This window comes from Peromyscus maniculatus, chromosome 9, assembly GCF_049852395.1.
Source record: "Peromyscus maniculatus bairdii isolate BWxNUB_F1_BW_parent chromosome 9, HU_Pman_BW_mat_3.1, whole genome shotgun sequence".
In the NCBI taxonomy this organism is placed as follows: domain Eukaryota; kingdom Metazoa; phylum Chordata; class Mammalia; order Rodentia; family Cricetidae; genus Peromyscus; species Peromyscus maniculatus.
In genome coordinates, this window is record NC_134860.1 from 67,612,877 (window position 1) to 67,631,227 (window position 18,351).

Genomic DNA, 18,351 nt, shown 5'->3' on the forward strand with positions numbered 1-18,351 from the left:
TGTTAATGGTGCAAATAGAAGGAAAAAAAGACCAAAATACCAGCCGATGTGGGGTTGTGAGAGATTAAGATTCATCTCCTACTAGTAAAATAGCAACAACAACATAATAACAATAATAATAATAAACAATCCTGGAAAAGGGACTCTGAGCAGCACTTCCACAGGCAAATGTTCACTGACCTCCTACGGTGTGCTAGTTACAGTGTTTAGCATATGAAGGGGAGTTAAGCTGTGACATAGTTTATTCATGTATTTATTTATTTAACTTAACTGGGGTGGGAGCTGGATCTCAGGTATTTCGAATTGATGTAAAACTCGATATGTAGCCAAGAATGATGACCTTCAGTTTCTCATTCTCCTACCTCCATCTCCTGGTGTTAGGGTCCCAGGCATGCACTACCATATTGGGTTTATATGGTGCTGGAAAGCCAACCCCAGGGCTTCAGGGTGTTAGCCATTCTACCAACTGAGATCGATCCCAGCCATAAACATGTTACATCCAAAGCAGAACCCCAGTGAAATGGAATAGACTTAGACAATCTGGGGGAAAAAAATGCTGGGAAGAACTTTCTTTTTCTGGAAGTGCTGAGAGTCCAAGATGAGGAGCAACATAGTGCTCAGCTTTGACGTTTGTTGGGGGGAAATTGTATCCACCATGATCTGAGGACTCCCACCAGAGAGAAAATACCATCCTTAGTTGCCGCAGAGACCAAGTGTGTGTCATGAGGAAAGCTGGAGCATCATGCCAAAGCCAAGCGCACCGATCCTGGTGAAGTTACAGCCTCCCAGAGGGCTGCAGAGTAGACATCTGTTGTGAAAGGCTGGATGACAGGCACAGGCTTTGAACTGCACATTTTCCTGAAAGGCCTCCTTTGGGCAGACCAGCGTGGTGACACGAGCCAGGGTGAGGCTTCCTTGTCCAGCCACAGACACACAGGAACCTTCAGTGAATGAGCTGTCTCCTGGGACCTCCCTTCCATACCCACTGAAAGTAGGTCATGTTGGCCCTAGATTCAAGATGCCTAAGGAGAGCCCTTGAGTTGCAAGAAGATTCCTGGATGCTGGGTTTCATGGTTACAGCTCATACTTACCCATAGCTCTGGTCTGACCAAGAGCTGCCCAGACCACCTACACGGGATGCCTGTGGGATGCTGGGAAGTTTCTCCAAAATGCCTCCTGTCAATAGCTGAAGTCATGGAAGCATTCCTTTTGGCTAAAGAAATGGCCCCTATTAAGTCATTGTGGGTGGGTGAATGAGACATAGCTTTGGTGGAAATAGAGGTATTGCTGGACACTAAGGATGCCCTAGATGATCTGCTGATGACTAGTTTTGTGTGAACACAGCAAATGGTCTCAAGTGGTGGGCCCCATGCCTCTGTTCCTGTCTCTGCATCCTGCCTGAGGAATCTGCCTGGGAACAAAAAATGTAGACTGGAAAAAAAATATTGAAAGATATCAAACTTGGAGGAACTGCTAGAATATAAAATTACGAAATGAAGATTTAGGAAAACTGCCTCAGCTTGAAATAATAGGTTCCAAATATGACAGTGATCTACTCAAAATGTAAGGTGTGTTATATTTGGGGGTCAAAGGGATTTTGACTATACAGTCCAATATCCAAGTCTGTAAGGAAAAGAAATCCGGCACATGAGTGCGGTCACAGGGGGAGTGAGTGAAAGGCATTGTTTGTTTGTTTTTTAAATCTCTGCAAATGCTGACTGACCAAAAGCTCATTGTAAGTCAGTAGTGCCATCTGTCTACTTTCGCGGTGACTGCGAACTGCAGCACAGATAGACTTTCTGTGTCACTGGTTCGGTTCTGGGTCCATCTCTTAACTAGGTCACCCACAGGAAGGGCCCACGGGACAGAGGCAAGTCTGGAAACCATATCCTATGAGGGAATGAAGATTTTTTTTTTCTGTCAAGAAGAGATACTGGGGGAGGCACTGTTGGTTCTTTTCAAATATTTGGAGTGCTACCATGGAGACAAATGTTTATCATTTATTCCAGCTCCTAGAGAAAGCTAAGACAGAGAGGCAGGTGATGAATGGGATCCAGGCTCCAGCCGAGGCAGAGTCCCGCCACAGACCCGTCTGCCTGAGTGTGTGCAGTGAGCTTCTTCCTGTTGGAGGAGTTCAGGCAGAAACTGTATGCCCTTCTGCCAAAAGCATTGCAATTAGCTTCCTACATGGAGAAGGGAGTGGGATTGGGTGATTGCCGAACTCTAAGCTCCCTTGTCCCCCAGAAGCTATGGAAAGGCATTCCTCTCATGTTAGAGGCACCTACCAGCCTAATAGGCATCACTGAGGAGTATGTGTGTCACAGGTGTATAGAGATGTGATGCCAAGTAGTATGTGTGTTGTCCTCTCAGGCCCACTCCTGGCCTCTTCTCTGCCCCTCACAACCTTGACCTTGGAGCTAGGTATTGACTTTGCATCTTCACCAATTGTTTGGAGATCAGGGCGGATCACAGTTTTACAGATGACCCCCATGGGCTTACATCTCCATGAGAGTGCTCCGGGTATCCCTAAGAAGAGAATGGAAGAAGACTGTACCAGTTTGGACCAAATCTTCTAAGCAATGAATGCCAGAAGCATGCCTAGTTCTTAGAACTAGGATTTGCTAACCCCACCCTAAGAACTCAGGGTTAGCGCTGGGTTAGGGTTTAAGGGTTAGGGTTAGGGTTAGGGTTTGGGTTAGGGTTTGGGTTAGGGTTAGGGGTTAGGGTTAGAGTTTGTGTTTAAGGTTACAGTTAGGGTTAGAAAATCAATCCTACTTCTTAAGTTAGAAAAGTGACTAATAATATCTCACTTAATTGCCTTCCTCAGACCTCTCTGTCTGCTTGAGGCATCTTTGGAACTTTTCAACACTAAATCTCTTCCCAGGGGTGGGAAAATAACTCCTTCCTCACAAGAAAGACTCTGCCAAGCAGGAGTCTACAGGTTTGATGCCAAGGCTCCTGAAAAATGCAACCAGGGCACTAGACAACAGTCAGTAGCCATGGTAGTAGCAACCTCTCTGTCATTGACAAGGGTAGTTCTAAGCACTCTGCAGGGGAAAAGAATCAGATGATTTTGGTGAGAAATCTTTGTAGACTATCAAATACTTATGATAGATGATACATTGTTGGTCACTATTAATGACTCACCAACTTAATTCATTTGTCTCAAGGATTCTGGAGGCATGAGTCATTAAGCCAGGAGCAACTGGTAGAATTTCACTTGCACTAGCTGCCTTCTAGACCTCTGCATGCACTCTAGACATTCCCTGGGGCAATGAATGACTCTACAACCTTTTGACTACAGAAACTCACTGAACAGGTGTCTGTTCTTTCTAATGTAGACTGTACCTTCTCCTTTTGCTGTTGACCCTCAGTGTCAGATCTGATAGCTGAGAGCCTGGGTTCTAGTCTTGTGGAGGCAGATTTGGGACTGTGTCTAGAGTGGCCGACTCCTCTCGGATCACCTGATAACACACTACAAAACATCCATGTGGCTGAATATAGAGACAAATGAATCTTGGGTCAGTCATTAAAACATTTTTTTTTTAAATAAAACATTTGCAGGAACAAAAAGCTGACATGTGCAATACAAATATTTTTAAATCCAGAAAACAGGGCGGCCAGCAAAACCTCCCTGGGCCTTAAAGCGTCTTAAACCTGGACACTCTGTTTCCTGTCTGTGGTGGGTGGAAAAAGCATTAGATAAAGAGAGATTACAAATCCAGATGTCCTTCGGAGCAACCCTGCAGCTGGTGCAAATTCCTAGGCCACATGCTTGCTCCTACAAGGCTTCTGCTGGGGCCTCTTAGGTCAGGAAATGTGTGAGTCTGCCTTCTCGACTCATTTCTTAAGGGCTCTTTTGCAAAAAGCAAATAAGGGGTTGGAGATGTAGCTCGGCTGGTAGAAGGCTTGCCTAGTACACACAAAGCCCAGGGTTCGATCCCCAGCACCACATAAAACTGGGAGTGGTGGGATCTAAGTGAGCAGGATGGACTAGCAACCCCCAGGGATGATGCCTATTCTGTGAGGGATTCCCTGAGCCTCAGTGTCATAACTGAAACGGTAGGTAGCCCAGGATATCCTGAGGGGGTCAACAGAGGGATGCTGCAGAGCCAGGAGAAGGCCATTTTATATCCCCCCACTCTACAGGCTCCCATTCTTCTGGAAAGATGGGTGGCAGGGCCTGAAAAAGCCTAGTTTCTTTTAAGCACAGGGACTGGGCAGAATCCAGGTTTTTATTAGTCACTGTCACTGCCAGATGTTTTCCAAGTCTCCCTCCCAGCCACAGCCTTATCTGCCTGCATCTGGAGGCCCAGGGCAAGGTCTCTAGAGAGACTCCCAGCACAGTGGGCACTTCCCAGCACCATGCAGAGGGACAGAGTGTGCTGGGTGGTTTACAAAAGGGTCCGTTTCCATCTGGGCATAGTTTGGACGATTCCATATAAATGAGACTCCCCAGCTAGCTGCAGGAGAGCTGAATGACCCCTCCTGTGAAAGAGAAAACGTGACAATGACATTGAGTGCCTTCCTCTTAGGAGAGGAGTGAGAAAGGCTGAGTGGAACATCCTCTGACTGGCTGAGCTTTGGGGAATGGGATGTGGCTCTCTGGGGTACCTTCCTTTCCCACCACTCTGGAAGAATGCCTAGGAAGATGTATAGGGCCTTCCTCTGTGTTCATAGTCTGTGCTCTGTTCACTGAGAACCTCTATGTAGCCGGGGCTATTGGCCACCATAAGGTACACAAGAGAATAAGCTAAGGTACCTTGTTTTCTCAACCGAAAATAGGTCACTATGTCTGCAGAGCTGCAAAGAGTGTTTATGTGGCAGACAGAACCAAATATTTGAAATTGCACAGATCCCAGCAAATCTGGAAAGTCCGTTCTGGCTGGTTGTCCATGTAGCCCTTTGCAGAGCATAGGTACCATTAGAAAGAGCCGTGTGATGGAGCAACAGATAAATAGCACTGCGCTTGTTCGAGTGTGCAAGCATGGTACTCTGCTTTAGATGGAATGAACACATGAACAGCGTATGCTCCGCCCTCGAACATGGTGGATTGGACTGCTACATTGAATGGTGGTCTAGAGAAGAGATTACTGGGGGAGGTGGGTGGGAAGCTTACATCTGGGAATGGGCTAAGCTGGGTGGGAGAAAGCCATCCCCACTCTGGGCATGTAGCCCTGTTCTCCGTGCCTGTAGGGTGGTAGTCTAGTGCCGTGAGTATGGCAGGACTAGTGGAGTCCAAGCTGGCTCTGCCACCTGCCCTAGAGTTCAGGTACAAAAAGCCACGCTGGAAAATGAACTCTGAATCTCTCCCTCCATCCTCATGAGGCTATTGTAAGGGGGATCGGCTCATTCATTCTCCGTGTGTGTCTTCACTGAGCCCTAGGCAGGGCACCAGGATGAAAGGGAATGATGGATGGATAGTCTTGCCCTTGGTGACCTTACCGTCTAGCAGTGGAGAAAGACGGTTTCAGGACTCGTTTTGTTGTCATGGTGATGATTGCTATGTACAATCAAAGGCATAATGTAGTGTACAGTCTGGCCCGACCTAGGACTTGCTGAGTCTGTGGCCTCGGAAGCCAGGCAAGGCCAGAGAAGCTGCTGGGCCAGAAGGGGTTGGTGGCTGGAGCAGGTGTCTCGCCGGCTTCCTGCCCACAGCAGGGCTGGCCTAGACTCTGAAGGAGCCTCTGTTACCTGCTCACATTCTTCCAGGCTGGAAAATGAAAGCGTTTTCCAGCAGCAGTGCAGAGCTCCTGATTTATAGGCGGTCCGGACAGACAGCCGGCTTGTTCCTCCAGTGGCGTCAGTATGAGTTCAGCTCTCTACACCGTTCCCGCTACGCCCTCCTCACCACCAGTGCAGTCCAGAGCAGAGCTGAAGAGTGGAAACCACAGAAATGAGCAGGGCCGGGTGGTACAGGCCTTGGATCCCAGCTGCTTGGCAGGTCGAGGTAGGAGGATTGCAAGTTTAAAGTCGTCTTGGGCTACAGGGTGAGTCAAAAGCTGGCCTAGGCAACTTAGTGACACCCTGATTCATAATGAGAATTAAAAAGAAGACTAAAGATGTAGGTTGGTGGTGAAGCATTTGCTTAGCAGGTCTGAGCCCCTAGGTTCAAGTCCCAGCACTGCACAAAGAGAAAGAAAGGAAATCACAGAAATGGAACCGGGCAGGGTAGTGCACACCTATAATCCCCAGTGAGCTGAAGCAGGATGGTGAGTTCAAGACCAGCCTGACCCACATAGCAAGAGAGATCCTGCCTCAAAATAGATAGACAGACAGACAGATGGATAGAAAGACAGACAGATAGAAAAAAAGATGCCATGGAAGCACCTTTCTTCTTTCCCTTTGTTCCACTGTCCCAGTCAGAAGTCAGTGTTCAGTAACATTCTCTAGTGTTACTGTCAACTTCTTAACCTCTGAATTTCTGTTTTGATCATGAGCATTGGATAATTATACTCTAGGCAGATTCTTCTACTGTGAAATGTCTAGAAGCATTCACAGACAGTACTCACCTCCCCCATCTACATAAGCCTGTGCTGAGGGTCAGATTTTGTGGGGTAATTCAGCTCGGTAACTGTGTGTCAGATCCTGGGAGGGGAAGGGAATGAAGGGGTGTGTGTGCACGCGTGCGTGCATGCATGTACATGTGTGTGTACATACATGTGGAGGATAGAGGACAACCTCAGATGTTGCACCCCATCAGCCACTGTCCACCCTGTTTTTTGAGACAGAGTCTCTCATGTGGGGCTTGCTGGTTAGGCTGGGCTGTCTGGCCATTTCTCCCTGTCTCCACCTCCTCAACACTGGGCTCGTAGCATGTGTTTTTTCGTGTTCTGGGAATTAAACTGGGGTCCTTATGCTTTCCCAGGGGCACTTTACTGAACCATCTCCCTATCCCTGTGTGTAGGATCTTAAGAGAAGAGGAGATGAGGGACCAGAGGAGCAGGTGTCCTCTGTGTCTGTCCACAGGTCCCATAAGAAGTGTTGTGTTGTGATAAGAGGCAAGGACTGCCTGACTGTTTATTTTGCATTAGACAAAGACGAAAGAGAGTCTAACAATTTTCTTGGTTTTAGTGCCCAACATATTTACTTAGCTAACTTACTCCCTTGTTACATTTTTTAAAAAACTACCATTGACTAATTCAAGAAATGTTTTTCTGTTTGTTTGCTACTATGGAGGGCCTCATACATGCTAAGCAAGTGCTGTATCTCTAAACTACATGCCTGGCTACTGCGGCAGTAGCCTCCTCCTCCTCCTCCTCCTCCTCCTCCTCCTCCTCCTCCTCCTCCTCCTCCTCCTCCTCCTCCTCCCCTTGTTAAAATTTTCCTCTTTAGACAGGGTCAGTTGCTCAGGCTGGCTTTGAACTCTCTTTAAAACCCAAACAGGCCTTGAACTTACAATCGCCCTGCCTCAGTCTCCTGAGTATTAGGATCACAGGCCTCTACCACCAGACCTGTGAAAGAATGAGGCACATCTGTGATCCAGTTGGGTGATAAAAATCACATGGAAAGGGAGAAATCAATACAGAGTGGTCAGTATAAGCCAAGGACTACATGAGGGCATCAGAAACAGATGCGGGAAGAATTGTAAAAAGAAAGTCAAAACTAAGTGGGTGAGACATTTGAGGCATGCTGGAGAGATGGCTCAGCCAGCAGGTACTTGCCTCACAAGTGTGAAGACCCAGGCTTGATCCCCAGCACCCACATTAAAAAAAAAAAAAAGACATGGCAACCCATGTTTATAATTCCATGCTGGGCGGTAGAGACAGAAAGAGTCCCTGGATCTTGCTGGCCAGATGTTATAGCTAAATCAGCAAGTTTCAGGTTCAGTGAGAGACTCTGTCCCCCAAAAGTAAGATGGAGTCTGAAGATACCAGGCAACAACCTGGCTTTCACACACTTGGCAGCAAACATGCATGGACACATGTACACACTCATTCAAATAGATTTTCATAAACACTGAAGAGATATGTAGAGAGGGTGCTCCGTGGAGAATGTAATAACACCTGTCTCTACGAAAAGCCATATGACAGCAAACAGCGTGCATGGCTAGCTGACCTGTGCCTCACAGGTTCTTATGAAGGGTCTGGGGCATAGTGCTACTCCATAAACACATGTGAAGTGGTAAATGTAGGTATGAATCAATCAAGCAATCGATGGCTCTTTGACCCTGAGCATGGGCTGGGGAGAATGGCAGAGAGTGGCTGAAGCCAGTGGCTTGGGGGGGACACAGGAAGGTATGAGTAGTCCACTGTGGTCATTGTGAATGAATGTGGCCATGCACTGGACCAGAGGCTGGCCGTGGACTGGACCAGATCTGAGAAGACATCTAGGGGTCTGAGGGGGTAGAATTTGAATGGCCTGTTTAAATATCCACAGTTGCCCTGCATACCTGTTTGGGCTACCAAAGTGTAATGGGAAATCAGTAGACAAGAAGAGGCGTGGCTGGGGCCAAATGGGCCATGGGAGTGAAGAAGAGTAGAAGAAAGGATGAAGGAACTGTGTCTGCAAAGCTGGCAGGTGGGACTCACTTGATGGCTCTGTCTGGATAGGGAAGAATTGTGGGCATCTGGGTTGTGTGGTATAAGGTGTTGAGAAAGGTCGGGGAGATGAGTCTGAATGTGACTGCCTGCTTCAAAAGGAATAGTCAAATGAGGCATGCTGTGGGCCTTCCAAGCACGATGCAGAAACTCATTAGCAGTGGAGGACAATCCAAGTGATCCGGCTTTACCAACCAATGGTACGTGCCAGGAGGATGCTGGTGTAATAACATTTCCTCCACTCCATCTGCAGCCCAAGGGTGACTTCCAGTAAGAGCTTAAATTATGGCTTCTAAAATAGAAGGAAGAGGTAAGGCAGCTGGCTAAGGTCTGCCTGGTTCTGATGCCTTGAGAGAGGCCATTTGCTCGTGCAGAATTTCTAGTCACTCCAGAAAGGAGCTGGCTGCAAGCTGTGTGTCTCTCCTTGCATCATACCCTGAGGCAATCTCTAACTAGCCTTTCAAAACGGGTAACTCCTCATCGGCAGGGATCCCAGACTGCCACATTTCCATGACTTACAAGTCACCAGCAGATGCTGTGCCTGCTAAATGGCGTTGAGGCATAAGCCTGGGCATCCCTTTCCTTGTGTTCCAGCAGCCCAGCAGCTATATAGCATGGCCGGCTCCTGACCTCATTATATCTTGGTTTCCTCTCCTGAGAGTGCCTGTTAGTCACTCATGGCGCCTCCCTGAAGGGTAGGAGATTAGTTCTGTGTGGGACAGGGCAGGGGGGTTCTGCAAGACCCTGGAAGGAGAGCTCATTGGAGCCCTGCTTGACAGGCTTCTGGGTCCCTGGGCTTCATTTTAATCTACAAAATTGGGTCATCGAGGTGGCTCCGTGGTAAAGGTGCTTGCCTCAAGCCTGATGACCTGAGTTCAGTCCTTAAGGCTATCCTCTATCCTCTACACATGTGCTGTGGCATGCATGCTGTGCCGTTCACACTCACGTACATGTTCTCAACACACACACACACACACACACACACACAATTAAATGCAACAAAATTTTAAGAAATCTATACTTTAAAAAAAAAATCTGTCCACTTTGGTATTTCAAACAAACCTCTTTGGTAGCCCAAGTTCTGGGAAAAAGAAAATCCAAGCACTTGTGGTTATGGAGGGATTCCACAGCAGTGAAGTAGGGGGGAGGCCGTGCATGCAGGCATGTCTCCCAGGACCTGGAACACTGCTGAACTCGCATGAGCCCTGAGTACGTGCCACCAAAGCTTGCCTGCCACTTCCTCCTGGCCTGAGGACAAGAGCAGCTCACCCCTCACGTCCACTGTCCTCTGACTCACAGTCCTTCTGGGGACTGTCTTGAACTTCTAATATGCACTGTGCCAGGCAGCCCTGGGGGGGCCACCCAGAAGTCAGAATCGGGGATCCCCAGCATTAGAGTCACTTAGGGGCGTGAAAACAGAGGCCCCCTCAGGAGACAGTAGTCACTAAGCTGGAACCTGGCTTAGAGACAGTTCCATTTTCAGTGTGACCTGCTTATTTATAAATCTGTGAACTTGAACAAGTTGCTCAGCCTCACGGAGCTTTCTCGTGTTTTTAACCAATAAACAGGGGTGTACTGTTAGTCATCTTGTCGGCGGTATGGTAGTTGGAGAAGGCAGTAGATATAAGGGGTCTGTTCACAGAGCCTCCAGTGCCGCCGGCTGACACTTGACTAGCAATGGCCTTCGACTCCGGTTGTCATCAAAGAAGAAACAGGGAACAGAGAAGTCTGGCACCACCCTGGAAAAGCAGACTGTATTTTGTGGAGTGAATGAATGAATGAGTGAATGAAATGGATGGTGCCTATCTTAGTTACTTTTAAAAGACAGTGCTTACCCAGGCTTATGGTTCCAGAGGGTCAGAGTCCATGATGGTGGAGTAAAGGCGTGGCAGCAGGAACAGCCGAGAGCTCCCATCTTGACCCACAAGTAGGAGGTGCAATGGGAAGGGCAGGAGTCTTTGGAAACCTCAAAGCCTGCCCCCGCTGACACACCTCTGCCATGGAGGCCACACCTCCTAATCCTTCCCAGATGGTTCCGCCAAGTGAGGACCAGGTATTCAAACCTAGGAGCCTGTGAGGTCATTCTCATTCAAACCACCCTAGTGCCTCCCAGAAGAAGGACTTGCTTCCACAGGTAAAGGCAGGTTTCTGCCTCAGGAGAACGAGTGCAAAGCCCATTCTGACTGCTTTCTTTCCTTAAGTGTTGTAGGGATTGAATCCGTTTCTCCCCTCTCCATCCCTCAGGTACACATTCCACACGTACAAAGACACACAGAGACCATCATATACCACCATGCACATATGTGAACAAAGACCCACATGACACACACAGCCTTGCCACCATATACACGTCTTGTGCACACATACATAGACACAGTACTGGCTCCCAGATACATAAAGACAGATTCAAATTCACAGAGGCATAGGTGCACAGAGATACGCACACCACACGCATGTACACATATACCATTATGCATATATGCATGTATCGCACAGAAACTGGCTGGACTGGGAGAGAACTGAAGACAGTGATAGCCAAAGCTACCCCCAGGCTAGCCCTATCCTGAGGCCCACAGGTCTACCAACGGGCCGTATCCTGTCCTACATCAAGGAAAGAACGGAGACAAATGTCTGGACAGATATGGCAGTTTGTGGGCTTGCGCCCTGAGCAGGTCCCTTCTCGGGCATAAGGCCCCTTCTATAAGTACCATGCTGGAGGTCACAGCTCCCGTCCATAAGCTTGTGTGACTTGCTGACAGCCAACAGAAGGTCGGTGAATGGAATTACGTCAGCTGTGCCTGCCGTGGAGGAGTGGAGCAGCCGTAACTTTCCTTCTGGGCGTGATGTATCCACACTGGATGCCAGGGGCCTCCTGCTGTGGGAAGAGGCAGGAGGGGGCTGGCCCGTGGGCTTGGATGAGACCTCGGGCCACTTCTTGGCTCATCGCTGCCCATGTGTCTAGGTGGCACGGGTCCTGTGGGCCGATGGGGGCTGTAAAGGATCCAGTCTGGAAAACATAATCCTGCCCAGGCAGCTTTCCTTCCGCTCCGCGTGGAGGGAACTAGGGCCAAGTGTCATTATTCCCGGCCACATACTTTCCACTGCCTCGCAGGACCTGTGGAGTAGGTCCTTGGCTTTGGACTTGGAAGCCTGTGGCAGAAGACGTTAATCCCTGGGCACCCAAATAATGACTCTGTTCAATCTCTGATTCATTTGCATCCTGGCTGGACAGGCAGGGCTCCTGGGTCACCGGAGTCTTCCTTCCAGCTTGGCGCTCACCAGCCCCGCCTCTCCCTCCCTCCCTGGCCTTGCTCAGGGTGTGTCTCACAGGGCACCTCAGGGTGGTCTGAGGAAGAAAGTCGAATTACTAGCCTTTTCATCTGTAAATTGTAGACAGTAGCAATAAACCACATTATTGTGCTTAAGGATTAGGTAAGAGACTGCATGGAAAGGGCCTGGCATAGAGTTCCTTGCTGCTAACCACTGTTCGCAGCTGTTGCTATTATGTGCTGTGCTTCGCAGCATCTGAGGGTCAATTTGGAGCTGGGGACATCAATTAGGGAGGGAGGGATACCTGGAATCAGCCAGGAAAGATCTCGGACATCTCTAACTAAGACATCTGTGTGTTAGAGACGAAAAGGAGCCAGCTGAGGATCAAGCACAGATCAGCACAGACTCCCTGTGGCCAGTCCTGTGGCAGATGGATGGAGGCAGGGGCTTCTTTAGGGACTGGTGCAAGATTCGGTACTGTCTCCAGTGGGACAGGGAGGGGGGGCAGGAAGTGAGAGGTTCTGGACGGGCTATGCCTTGGAGAAGCATGAAAAGGGTCAGTGTGACTCTGGGGACCCGGCCCTCTGGTCATTTCTCTCATTTGGTCTCTGCAGGCCTCACTTCTTCACACAAAGGTGTTCCAGTGGAGTGTGGGGAAACAGGAGAATATCCAGGAGTAGACACCTCCTCCCACTCTCCCCTCCAGCCGCCTCATTTTTCAGCAGAGTCCTGCCAGTGAGAGTCTCTCTCAACCCGAACCCAAACCTCTCCTCCCACTGACCCAGAAAGATCAGAAGGTGGCTTCCTAAGACATTCGGAATCTTGCCTTGTCACGGCCAAATAATCACCCCCAGCCCTATTTAGCTCGCAGCCCCCCAGGTTTGAGGCTCCCCGGCACGTGACATGCTCAACACTGGGTGGCTTTGCTTCTTCTCCTGGAAGCAGGGCCTCTGGGGTTTTAACAGGAGGCATGATGTGAGGTAGTGTGCAAGGTGACGTCAGTAGCTTGAAGAGGCCGGGAGCTCATGGGTGTGAAACTCAGTCTTTCCAGCACACATGGGACTCACCGGCATGAAACTCCGTCTTACACACATATACATATTCGTTGGTATGTTTGCACACACTTTGGAGTAAAATGTAAAAGTCCAGATTATTTTGAGATGCAGGAAGAATCTACTGCCTGTGGTTCGCCACATTTTTGTTTTTGTTTTTGTTTTTGCTTTGTAGGAAAGGGGTAAGTTTGGAGGGGCCCCTCCAGACTTCTCTGAGCATTCCAAGTCACCCTTGGTGCCTGTTGTCACACCGCCTCCCAATGTACAGCAGTTGGTAACAGTGCCACGTGCCCATTGGGAGTGCTTGGGGGCCCTCTGCAGAGCTTGGAGGGAGGCAGGGCCCCAGAACTCAGCCTGTGGTCCCTGAGGAAGCAATTGCCATTTGGCATCTGTCCACAGCCAGACTCCTATCACAACCCCTGTCTTTCCACATCTTCTTTCTTCACAGAGCCTAAACATACAGGTGGAAGACATCCGGATCCGGCCCATCCTTTCTGCCTTCCGCCATCGCAAGCCTGTGACGGAGGGCTACGTGGAGGTGAAGGAGGGCAAGACCTGGAAGCAGATCTGTGACAAGCACTGGACGGCCAAGAATTCCCACGTGGTCTGTGGCATGTTTGGCTTCCCTGCCGAGAAGACCTACAACCCCAAAGCCTACAAGTGAGCGGGCAGGGCCAGCGGGGGCGGGGTTTCCGGGTGGGGTCAAGTGCCCGGCTATTTCACTGCCAGCTTAGCCTTGCTTTTGAGTAACTCACACTCCTGGGGGAAGCAAGCTAGACGATGGACCGAGCATAGCACATAGAAAGGCTGACCCAGTAAAGCACAGAGCGCCCCAGCCCAGGGAACCCCCACCATCAGTCCCAGCAGCCACTGGGGAACTTATAGGCTGTGGAAGGGCCATACACAGGTTGGGCAAGGATAGCGTTGACTTAAGAAGTGGTTGGCGGGTGATATGGCTCAGGGTGGTCTTGCCCTGGGGGAGATTACTAGAGTCTTCCTTTTAGACTAGCTCTTACCAGGCCCCCCATCTTCCTTGCCCCATCTCTGTCAGACTCCCATCAGGGCATGTCTGAAGCATTTTCTTGCTTAATGATTGATGTGGAAAGGCCACGCCCACTGTGGGCAGTACCAGCTCTGGGAAGATGGTCTTGAGTTTTATAAGGAAGCAGGCCATGGAAAGTAAGCATTCCTCCGAAGGTCTCTGCTTTGGCTTCTGCCTCCAGAGCTCTGCGTATGTGTGAGACAGCCAACTGAAGTTGCTGGAACCAGAACCTCTTCCACTTTGCCCCCCAACGGGTGGGAGGGTACAGAAACTTTTCCACATATGCCTCAAAGAGGAAGGAATGCTTTTGAGCCTTGATAGCATTGCTGGGATTGAGCTAGAGTGGAAGAGAGCGGAGAATTAGGTACTGGGCCTCACGGCCACTGACCATTCCTTAGTTTGTTGGGTCACCCACTGACAGAGCCTACAGGACAGCCAAGATAGGCTCCAGGGACAGTTTCCCCATCCAACTTCTCGCCCAGTCTTCTCCAAGCACCTTTTACCTTCTGGGATTGGTACTAGTTCAGTGGGGCTGGAACGGGGATGGCCCAGGCATGGTTCTCTGTGGGTCCTGATCAGAGATGACTACACAGATTAGCCTGGATCAATAGTTCCTAGTAGGCTTTTTGCCTGTCTCTCTTCAAACTTTTTAAAAATGGGTCCTGTGCAGGCCTGAGGCTCTGAGGGGGAAAAAATGTGGTCAAAGTAGTCCTCGTCTGTCTGCAGCTGTCTCCCTGTTAATCTGAGGCCTCTAGTGGACCTGTTGCCTTACACATTCTCATGGCTAAGTCATCACCCAAGGCCCTTCCTTCTCAGAAGCTCTCCATTGTTTCCCTGGAGCCAGCTCCCCACTTGCTAACTGCTGGGCTGCTGAGTTGGTGGGTACTCACAGGTTCAGAGTTACTCAGCTGATTGATTATGGTTACTCAAAAGCTACAGAGTTATTTGGTTAATTATGATGCTCTCGGAGGAGAGACCAGAGGTTGATTAAACTCTTCCCTGGTTGTCCCAACAGATAAGCCTTAGGTCAGGTGAGAGGTCTAACCCGAATAATAGCAATGGGCTATCACACTCTCTTAATCAATTCTAAGACTTGGGTCAGTTTACAGACCCAGAACTCCAGAGCAAAAAGGAAGTATGTCCCCGTCCCGTGACAAGGAAGGACCTGGGTACCTTGCCAAAACCTTGTACTATTTTTCTCCCAGCCCTCTCCAAAGGGACCCTTTACCTGGATGGCTGTGTCTCAGGAAGGAAGGAATAATCTGAACTACCCAGGAGTATAGTGTATGTGCAGCTGGCTCACTAGTCCAAGAAGGGTTATGGTGGCGTATTAACTAAAGTTCTTCTCGTGTGGACCCAATAAACCTCAGTCCTTTCCTTGGATGATTGGATGATTCCTCCAGGGTTAGAAGGTGTAGTTAGAACAGACACACTGAGCCCCTGGCCGACTCTCACAAAACCTAGCTTTCTTTCTCTTAGTTAGCTGGGGAGAGGCACTGGGACCCTATGTTTCTAGAGTGACTGACCTCCAACTTGGCAGAAGGCCATCCCCAACCTTAGTCATCCCTCTCATGTCCAGGCCTGGGGGCGGCCCTGCTTCCCCCGCACCTCGTCTCTGCTTTTCTAGGGCCGGCTCAGCCACGGGGAGAGTACAGGAGGATGGGTGGGGGTGGGGTGGTGCTCTGGCTGCTGGAGGCCTGCGGAGGGAGGGTCCTGGTGGGCGGCGCATTCCAGAGAGCTGATGTAAGACAGAAGCTGAGCTGTCTGGGGGAAGACTGGAGCGGGTCTGAGGCAGCCCTGTGGGCTGGGGAAGGGAGGGTGGTGTCCACAGCTGGAAACAGACGGAATTTCCCAAGCCGGCGGTGGGTTACAGGGTACTCTGACCTGAAACAGCTCATGCTCCCCTGGGTGTATTTTCTGCCCATGGGTGGAAGGGAGGTGAGGTTTCTCAGAGCAAGGGGCCTTACAGGAAGTGGGGAGGGGGTAGCTGCTCTGGAATTCTTAACAGCCCCCTCATGGACATCTCTACCGCATGATGTCACTGTGGTGAGCACGCATCCCGATAAAGTCTGTGTTTTAGATATTGGAGTGTTTGTACCCACAGCTAGGCTCGAATTGTTCCAAGACACAAATTTTGGTAAAGGGGAGACAATAAGACATCTAAAGAATTTGTTCTTCCTCTGTCTCCACATGCCATTCACCTCAAGACAAAGCAGATGTTTCTGAGGAAGCTGGACCAGTAAGGACAAGGCTTTCACATCTGTCCCTCCTGGGGTCCCCTACCCAGATAGGCTGCTCTACCAGGGTAGAGGGCAGCTGTGCTGTTGGGTCCCTCAAACATCTCACTGAGCCCTGACAAGTAGAATCAAGTACACAGGCTCTAAAGCTGGACAGCTTCAGAGGACGGGTGTCCTTTCCACATACCCTCTTTTTTTTTTTTAATTTTTAATTTTTTATTTTATGTGTAATGGCATCAGAGCCCCTGAAACTGGAGTGACAGTTGTGAGCTGCCATGTGGGCTCTGGGAATTGAACCCAGGTCCTCTGGAAGAGCTGCCAGTGCTCTTAACCACTGAGCTATCTCTCCAGTACCCCCCCTCACATACCCTCTTTAAACCCCACTATTTTTCCATAGCCTAATCTTCCATCAAATGGTCCTCATCACATCAGCAAGGATCCCCCCACCTCAAGTGTAATTTAAAGATTGTATTTATTTTTATTTTATGTGCATTGATGTTTTGCCTGTATGGATGTCTGTATGAGGGTGTCAGATCTCCTGGAACTGGAGTTACAGACAGTTGTGAGCTGCCATGTGGATGATGGGAATTGAACCTGGGTCCTCTGGAAAAGCAGCCAGTGCTTAAGCCGATGGGTCCTTGCCTTTGTTGCTTTTTTTTTACTCCTTTAGCCATTTTCTTACTTTCTTTCTTTTCAAGTTATTTGTGTGCGTGCGTGTGTAGGGACCTCAGATTTCCCCCTAGAGCTGGAGTTACAGGTGAAGTGCTAGGAACCAAACTTGGGTCCTCTACAAAGGCTGTACATGTTCTTAGCCACTGAGCCATCTCTCTGTCCTCCAGTTAACTTCCCTTGTCCCTGTGACAAAATACCTAACTGATACAACTCAAGGAAGAATTTTTTTTTTTTTTTTTTTTTGGCTGACATTTTGTGCGGTTACAGTCTGTCTTGGTGGGGGAAGCATGTGGAGTTCATGGTGACAGATGTGTGCAGCTGGGGCTCCACACACCCCTGTGGATCAGGAGCAGAGAAAGCAGAGAAGAGAGTCCAGGTTATAACTCTGTCCATCCCGCAGAGACCCACTTCCTCCAGCAAGGCCCGACCTCCTCAAAATTTCACAGCCTCTCCAAACAGTGCCACCCGCAGGGATCCAAATGTTTAAACATGCCAGCCTTAGGGGGGGGACACTTCACATTCAAGCCACACCACGACTCCAAATTTTATTCATTTCAAACAAAATCTCCCTGTGATCTGTGCACGGTATTAAGAGCTTTGCAAGCGTTTGTTCATTTAACTGCCTCAATGTCGTGGTAACTCCTGGCTGCAAACCCTTCGGATTCATCTGAATACTCAGCTGCGTTGAGAGAGTCACCGATTCTGTCACAGTTTTAACCAAAACTAAGGAGACAGAAATTCCCATCTGAATCTTTAACTTTCCCACAACAATGTTGCAAAAGGAAAGGTGGAACCCAAGCCAGGAAATATGCAAATGTAGATTTAGCTGTGGGTTCCGGTGGCCAGACCTGGAAGATTAAGAAGTGGTGCCTTCAACAGGTGGTTAGGTTGTAAGAGCTCTGTCCCTGAATGGGATGATGCTATTTTCATGGGACTGGCTTAGTTATCTTATTAGTTGGCTGTTTCTTTAAAGAAAGGGCTTTTTATAAACTAGGATCCTCTAACTGTTAAAAAGAAAAATGAAGCCCGGAGTGGTGGTGCATCCAGCAGATTGGAGACTAGGTTCTGGGAACTGAATCTACGAGTTACAAAAGGAGGGGGCAGGTGGCTGCTGGGATGCCCTGGTTGCCCATCTCTTCTTTTCCCTGCAGAACCTTTGCCTTGAAGAGGAAGCTGCGCTACTGGAAATTTTCTATGAACTGCACAGGGACAGAAGCTCACATCTCCAGCTGCAAGCTGGGCCCTCCCGTGTCCAGGGACCTTGTGAAGAATGCCACCTGCGAGAACGGTCAGCCAGCTGTGGTCAGTTGTGTGCCTAGCCAGATCTTCACTCCTGATGGGCCCTCGCGGTTCCGGAAAGCCTACAAGCCAGAGGTAAGGACTGGGCACTTGGCCACTGGCCGGGGTCATGATTAGAAAGGGAACGGGAGAGAGCTGGCCCCAGCTGAGACCACCATTGTTGCTGCCTCCGTTGACGTCAGAGCCCTATCTGTGGCTCTTCACACAAGGAAAGCATCCCATTGTTGGCCAGCACAGGC

At 49.4% G+C, this 18,351-nt stretch overlaps 1 protein-coding gene across 6 annotated transcripts in view; it reads left to right on the forward strand.

Annotated features, from left to right (window-relative positions):
* The window catches only part of Loxl2 (lysyl oxidase like 2), an 89,104-nt gene that overhangs the window by 43,632 nt on the left and 27,121 nt on the right, over positions 1-18,351 (forward strand). For all 6 annotated transcript variants that reach the window (XM_042285080.2, XM_076545275.1, XM_016004951.3 and 3 more), the window contains 2 exons: positions 13,311-13,522; positions 17,965-18,187. In XM_042285080.2, coding sequence (XP_042141014.1) covers positions 13,311-13,522; positions 17,965-18,187 — 435 coding nt within the window. The remainder of the gene's footprint in view (positions 1-13,310; positions 13,523-17,964; positions 18,188-18,351) is intronic.